Source organism: Mauremys reevesii, unplaced genomic scaffold (assembly GCF_016161935.1).
Source record: "Mauremys reevesii isolate NIE-2019 unplaced genomic scaffold, ASM1616193v1 Contig2, whole genome shotgun sequence".
NCBI classification, from domain to species: domain Eukaryota; kingdom Metazoa; phylum Chordata; order Testudines; family Geoemydidae; genus Mauremys; species Mauremys reevesii.
In genome coordinates this window covers 1,006,531-1,013,852 of record NW_024100826.1, presented here as the reverse complement: position 1 = coordinate 1,013,852, position 7,322 = coordinate 1,006,531, and the positions used below count along the sequence as shown (strand labels likewise).

At 46.1% G+C, this 7,322-nt stretch overlaps 1 protein-coding gene across 1 annotated transcript; it reads left to right on the top strand.

Moving 5' to 3' along the window:
• The first annotated feature begins 880 nt into the window (after nt 1–880).
• On the top strand, nt 881–1,828 carry LOC120393466 (olfactory receptor 10V1-like). The gene has a single exon (XM_039518051.1). The coding sequence runs from the start codon at nt 881–883 to the stop codon at nt 1,826–1,828; it is 948 nt and encodes a 315-aa protein (XP_039373985.1).
• Nucleotides 1,829–7,322: the final 5,494 nt, after the last annotated feature.

Below are 7,322 nucleotides of genomic sequence, written 5' to 3'. Positions count from 1 at the left end.
TCCATTACCTTATTGACACAAGCAAAGAATTCTAATGCATTCACAAGGCACAACTTTCCTTGCACAAGCCATGCTGGTTAGCCAATCCTATTGTAATCTTTTACATGTTGTATAATTCTGTTTCTAATTAGCATTTCAACCAATTTACCAAGAATACAATTCAGGTGTACTGGTCTGTAATTCCCTGCACCAACCCTAGCCTTTTAAAAAATATAAGTACAACATTTGATACTCTTCCAGTATACTAGATATTTTTAATGAGATGGCATATTTTTTGCAAGCAGCTCAGTTGCTTCATTCCGAAGCTCTTCAGAACTCTTGGTTGTACCATATGCTCTGGATGATTTATTGCTTTGTAATTCCTTCATTTTTTTTTCAGCATCTCTTTGTTTAGCATCTCAATCTTTTATCTTCTTTAATTGCTCCCTTTACCTCCTGTTAAAGCGTGTCATGCTTACCTTTCTGCCTGAAATTTTCCTGAGCTGGGCTCTCTATAGAGGTAGGACCAAAACAGCCAAGGTAGGTAAGCTGACATTTGGCCAGGACGTAGTACTTAGAGGATTCTGGCAAACTTAGTGTTGCATTGTTTGAGTTATGAAGGTCTGAAAATAGTAGCTTGTGTGACTCGCCTCCCCCCGCCCCCACAAGAAACAATGTATTCTCTCTCATCAGCTGTGGCAATCAGATGTTATTCCATGGAAGGCAAGGTCCCACCTCCTTTGACAGGTTACCCCATCCCCTGCACTAGAGTTAGATTTTGCTCCCTGATATTGAATTTGAATCTCTTGGCTGCAGTCTGATATCATTACTACTTGTTCTGCCCTTGGTTACTGCTGACAGTCACTGCTCCTCTTCTCAGCAGGTTCCGCTTGCTATTTCCATGGGGGATGAAAACCGAACTGGAATGACTGAATTCTACTTCCATCCCTTCTCAAGTCTCCCCAAGGTGCAGCTGCTGATTTTCCTGATCCTTCTGCTCATGTACGTGGTCAGTGTCTGTGGGAATGGCACCATTGTGCTCATTGTCTGTACCAATCGCTCCCTCCATACCCCCATGTACTTCTTCCTGGCCAACCTGGCAGCTATGGAGATCTGCTACTCCACCATCATTGCCCCACTGACCCTGGCCAATCTCACATCTTTGAGGAAGGCCACCATCTCCCTGGCTGGCTGTGGCACACAGATGTTCTTCTTTATCTTCCTGGGAGGTGCTGGATGTGTGCTGCTGGCTTTCATGGCGTATGACCGATATGTGGCTATCTGCCACCCACTGCGCTACACCCTCATTATGAACTGGACTGTCTGTGTGAGCATTGTAGCTGCATCCCTGGTACTGGGCTTCTTGGTATCCCTTAATATGACCATCCTGATCTTCCACCTGCCATTCTGTGGCACCAATGAAATCTACCATTTCTTCTGTGACATTCCTGCTATTCTGCGTCTGGCATGCAGCAACACCCATGTCCACCAGGTTGCCCTCTATATTTGTAGTGTCATAAATGTGGCCATCCCTTTCCTGTTGATTTGCATCTCCTATGCCTTCATTGTGGTCGCCATCCTGCGGATCAGCTCTGGAGCTGGCCGGCACCGTGCCTTCTCCACCTGCTCCTCCCACTTGATGGTTGTTGCCCTGATGTACGGCTGCAGCAGTTTCATATACTTACGCCCTAGTTCCAGTTACTCCCCGGAGCAAGGCCGGGTAGTGTCTGTGGTGTACACCTTTGTCACTCCTGTATTGAACCCCTTGATCTACAGCATGAGGAACAAGGAGCTAAAGGATTCCCTGAGCAGAGCACTGGGAAGGAAAATGCTGCCTCAGAGTAAATGACAGATTTAGGACATCCTTCAGTAAACAAGACCCTCTCCAGAGACACAATGTGGGTGGCCCCAGGTGATTGGGAATGGGATAAGGAGCATTTTGCCTTATAGTACCTTCATGTCAGGGGCCTTGCCATGTCTCTGGGTATTAGGGAATGGGATTGTGAAGTTGTATACCCAGGTGCTATGGTACATTCTGGTCACACATGCTAGTTACAAGGCAATTTCAACAGCAGTTTCTCCAAGTCCTCCTGGTGAGTACGAAAAGACATTAGACTAGTCCAGGAGAAGCAGAGTACCAGATTCCTCTGCCCAGTGGACTGAAGGTCTGAGAATCTGCTTGAAACACTGTAGTTGTCACTCCTAGGGAGTCCGGTCTAGCTGTATGTTTGACTGGGTGGGCTTTGGAGGAGCTGCTTCTTTATCTCTCTCAACCAAAAGCGGTATAAAATAACACCAGGGTTACATGATGTCAACTAAAATTTCTCCTTCGTATAATTTTTTTTTCAATTTATGATTTTTAGAAACAATTGCCTATGCTTATTCTAACTGAAAGAAGTTAGACAAGGAAATATTTATCTCCTTCTCTTCAGTTTACTTTAGCAACACTTTTTTGTGTATAGCAAATTCTGCTCTTCCTCCTGTATAGTCAGCCAGTCTTTATTCACCGAGTATGTCTATATTACAATCAAGAGGTGTGATTGCAACATGTGTAGATATACCCAAACTAGCTATGATCGAGAGCGCTCACTAAAAATAGCAGTGAAGCCACAGCAGCACGGGCAGTGGCACAGGTATCCAGGACACTGGGTACATAGTCAGGTGAGTAGCCCTTGCCACGGCTACTAGCTTGGGTATGCCTGCAAGTGCTGCAATCATACCTCACGATTGCAGTGTAGACATACCCACTGTTGTGTAGGTCTTTCACACGGCAACAGGGGAAAGGAAATAGGCAATCAAAAGAAATATCTGATGGTAAAACCCTGCAAATTGGTAGCAGGACTCAGCAGTAGCAACTATTTCCCGTAATTAATGTCTATTATGATAATTTATTACACTAGCACCCAGGAGCCCTGATCATATTAGGGCCTTATTGTGCTAGGTGCTGTACAAACACAAACATACATACACACACTAAGCTAATATGAGCCAAATGGATGAAAACAAACAAATCTAAGCAATAGGGGAGGGAGGATGAGCGTAACAACAATAGAAACCCATCTATACGCATAATTTGCAGAATAAGAGGGGTTTTTTAATTCTATTGTTAATTATATGTATATGTAAATAAAACAAGAGATTAATGATATCAATAATACCTTTCACTTCTTTTAAATAAAACCTGACTTAATTTAATGGTGTGTCTTTAAGAAAAATAGCCTTACAGCAGACTAAATGTATGATGATATTCCTGTATTTTTTTCTTCACTGTTGACTCTTGCAAAATTTTATTCCTCTTTCTAAAGTTGTTTCAAGTTGGATCTGTGTGTTTAATGTGCTTGTAAATGACTCTTTAATACAATTTATGCATTACAAAATAAAATCTCTTTGTACCTGTTTTTTCTCTCACGTGATGACTGTTTTATTTTAACACATGTGCTAACATAGGCTCAGATCCAGCCCATACCCTTATGCATGTGTTTGCATTTAAACATGCGATTAGTCCAGTAATTTCAATGGGAATACTCATGTGCTTAAAATTAAGACATTAATTTACTGCTTTTGTGGATCTTGATATGGTAAAGAAGGGGAGATAAAATCTAACATGACCAGGGATCAGATAGGTAAAAATTAAGAGGTTGTAATATTTCACATTGTCATTTCTGATAAAGCAGTAATGCTTTTATTGAAAATATTACTCCTGGGGGAATTCTGCGCCACTGCGCATATGCAGAATTTATGTCCACTGCAGATTTCTCTGCTTCCCTGCAAAAAAATGACTTTCTAATGTGGGAGCAAAGGGAAGCCACAAGAGCAGTCATGAGACTCTCCCCAGCAGTATGTTTCGGGTGCCCAGGGCAGCCGTCAGGAAGTAAATCACTGTGGGGCCGGGACTGGGGAAGACCCGGCTGGTGGCTCCTACCCTGCTCTGGGTTCAGCTGCTAGTCCCGGCTGTGGAGGATGGGACTTCCTATTCCCCTGCATGGCATCCGAGACAGTGTCAGACCCACCAACAGATTTTTCCTCTAGCTGTAGGAAGCTCGCAAACTGCCTCCCCCTCCCTGCACTTCCTACACCCATTGATCCTCATCTGCAGGGGGAAGGATCACTGTACAGGGAGCTGCTCCCCCATCTGCCCAACCCCTGTGCATCCAGACCCACTCCTGCCCAGACCCTCCCGCCGGGCCTCACCCTCCTGACCCAGAAACCCCCCTGATGAGCCCCACTTCCCCTGCACCTGGACCACCCTGACGAGCCACCTGCATATGGATCCCCACCCAACCAAGCCCCAACCAGCTGCACCTGGATCCCCACTCCACTGATCTCCAGCATCTGCAACGTCCCCACCCCCAGCTGAGCCCCCAACACCAAGACCCCACTGCCAAGCTCCATCTGCCTCACACCCAGACACCCCCCTGCTGAGCCCCAACCACCTTCACCTGGACCCCCCCTGCAGAGTCCCATTACTGTTTCAACAAGCCCCTGTGCATCCAGATCCCCCACACACCCCGGATCCTCCACTGAGCCACCTGCACCCAGATTGTCCCACACAGAACTGTCTCAATCGACACCTGGATCCCCCCACACTAAGCCCCTCCATGCTTGGATCCTGCCTTCCTGAGCCTTCCTGCTCACACCTGGTGTACTGGGCACAGAGGGGCGGGGCCCTATCCTTGCACTGTGTCAGGGTTGGGTGCAGCTTCATTGCTGAGTCTGTGTCCTGGGGTGGACCTGCACAGTGATCTCCCACCTCTGTGCAGTCAGTGGCCTGTGCTCCCCAGTGCCATGCTGGAGCCTCTACATTTATTTGACAAATAAAATTTGCAGAATTTTAAAATATTGTGCATATCATTTTTAATTTTTTGGCACAGAGTTTTAATTTTTTGGTGCAGAATGCCCTCAGGAATAATTAAATATAGAACTATATCGCAAAAGCTGTCTGGGGAGAAACTGGAGATTTGGGCTGCTGGTTAGTTGGGGCTTTTGGCATTTGTGGAGGTATGGAAGGTAGTTTCGTATAGTGGGATAAACACATTAACTTTATATTTGTGCTAAAATGACCGGAACTGAAACAATTAGCAATGTTGTCATTTACACTGTCATGTGCAAGAGTTAACACTGTAATGAGGTGTATGAGGCCTGAGAGTTTCTGTTTCAAACTGTCTGCCCACAAAAACAGGTATCAGTTCACATTTTAAGGTTTTATTCACCACCATTGTGAGGTGAGGGTTGTTATGACCAGCTGAAGTCTGGCAGGGACATGAACACCAAGAAAGGTGAGGAATTGTGATTAGGTGGAATGGGAAGGAACTGAATAAAAGGAAAATTTCAGCTGGATTTCATGTAAGAGTGAGGCCTCTTAGACTAGAATATGGGAAGGGTTGGAAAACTCATCATTACAGACAATAAAGTCCAGAATGGACAAAATCCTGTCGGTGACATGGTAGGTGATAAACCTGAAACTCCTTCTGGGGCCCAGCAGTGTCACCCCTCCCTTGGCCAGAGGGGTTACTGTTCGATAAAGTCAGACACTTCTTTCCCTCAAGATGCCTCCCACACTTAGGAGCGAGTCTGGGAATAAGACTCAAATCCAGGTGTCTTACAGAACAGCTGTTCTACAACCCAGACCCAGCCTGTGCAGTGCTCTCAATCACTGCTACCTCTAGGGAAGCAGGGCAATGGGAATGAGAATGGAATATGCTTAACTTTAAGGGCAGTGGTGCTGGGCCTTCAGTTCAGAGAGAAGGCAGCGTGAACTGGAGGACTGGAGACACAGCGTTTCAGTCCTGGCTCTGATGCTCAATCACTCTATGGCTTTAGCAAATTGCTTTGAATCAGATCCCCAAAGTCATTTAAGTGCTTAATTGACATTGAAATCAATGCGAGTTAGGGCCTGAATACCTTTTGAGGATCTGTGCCTTTATCTTAGTGTCAGTTTCTCTGCCTACTTCACGAGTTCTTTTCTAAGGCCTGGTCTACACTTAAAATTTAAGTTGACATAGCTCCATCGCTCAGAAGGGTGAAAAATCCACACCTCAGAGAGACATAACTATGCCAACCTAACTCCCAAGATAGATGCAGCTAGGTCAACGGCAGAGGTAGATGGTGTTCCTACAGCAATGCAAAAACTCTTTCTGTCACTGTAGGCTGCATCTACGATACAGCATTGTACAAGCACAGCTATAGCACCATAGCTATGTTGCTATAGTCCCCATCATGTAGACATGGCCTAGGTGTTACTTAGGGGCTCTCTTGACAGTGTTTTCAGACTGTAAAGGGCTGTATGGGTGCTAAGTATTACTCTAGAAGTAATTATTGAGCAGCATTTAGGTGAACCACAAAAGGCGACGTTTATCAAATGGCTTCTGACTATGTGAGGAGAAATTCATACTGAAGGTGTCAGCTGGTTTGAACTCCCTGGTTTGGAGTGCTAGGGAGGAGGTTTCCCCAAAACTCTTCTGCCTCATTGCAGAAGAAGCAAAAAAGAGTCGACACATTTATGTAGGGCCTACGATGCCCTGTGCTGTACTGCTGTGTGCAATGAGGTGAGTTAGGAGGGCCGTGTGCGGGTGGGGGACGTATGTGTGGGCAGTAGGCTGGCATGGAAGATGCCTGGAAGCCTGGTTACGCTGTGGTTGGATTTTGAAGAGGAGAAGGAGTGGCTAATCTGCCGCTTTCTCTGAGGAAAGTGGAATTTAAAGCCTTTTGTTTGGAGTCTTCTCCTGATTCCTCTGGGTGGTAAAGCCACTTATCCCTCCCTCCCTCGGGGATTTGGAGACCCATGTTAGGCCACTGGGCCTTGGGTTCTTGGCACTTGGCATCGCCACCTAGAGGCGAGGTACATAAATTAATATCAATCCCTATGATCTCTAGGACATTACAATTCATAAACGCTGGCAGGAATGGGGACTTGCAGTTGCACCTGTCCAGTCTCAAGGCAGCCTATGCACAGCTGAGCCACAGCAGGGCCCCTGATTGACCTCTCCGCCTGACTGGCCAAGGAAGGCAGGAAACCTGCTCTAAAGTCCAACAGCAACAACAGATCAAGGCACAAACCCGTAGCTGCGATTTCTTCTGTGCCTGCCCTGCTCCACCCTTGATCCTGCCTGGTTCCCAGCCTTGCTCCTGTCCTGCCTAGTCCACTCCAGCCCTGCTACCCTGTTTGATTCCTGACCCTTGGCTCCAACTACTGATTCCTGACTCCAGCTCTGACCAGCAGATCTGACCACTTCTGCACTGACCAGTAGGCCTTAATGCCCAGGTACGGTTTGTAACCAAAATAGGGAATCAAGGACCACCAGATTTTAAAGATAAACAACATTTTATTCCTGGAAGCAATAGCT

Bases quoted from the DNA above. Each gene is read 5' to 3' on its own strand.
- LOC120393466 (XM_039518051.1), top strand. From the start codon at position 881: ATGGGGGATGAAAACCGAACTGGAATGACTGAATTCTACTTCCATCCC.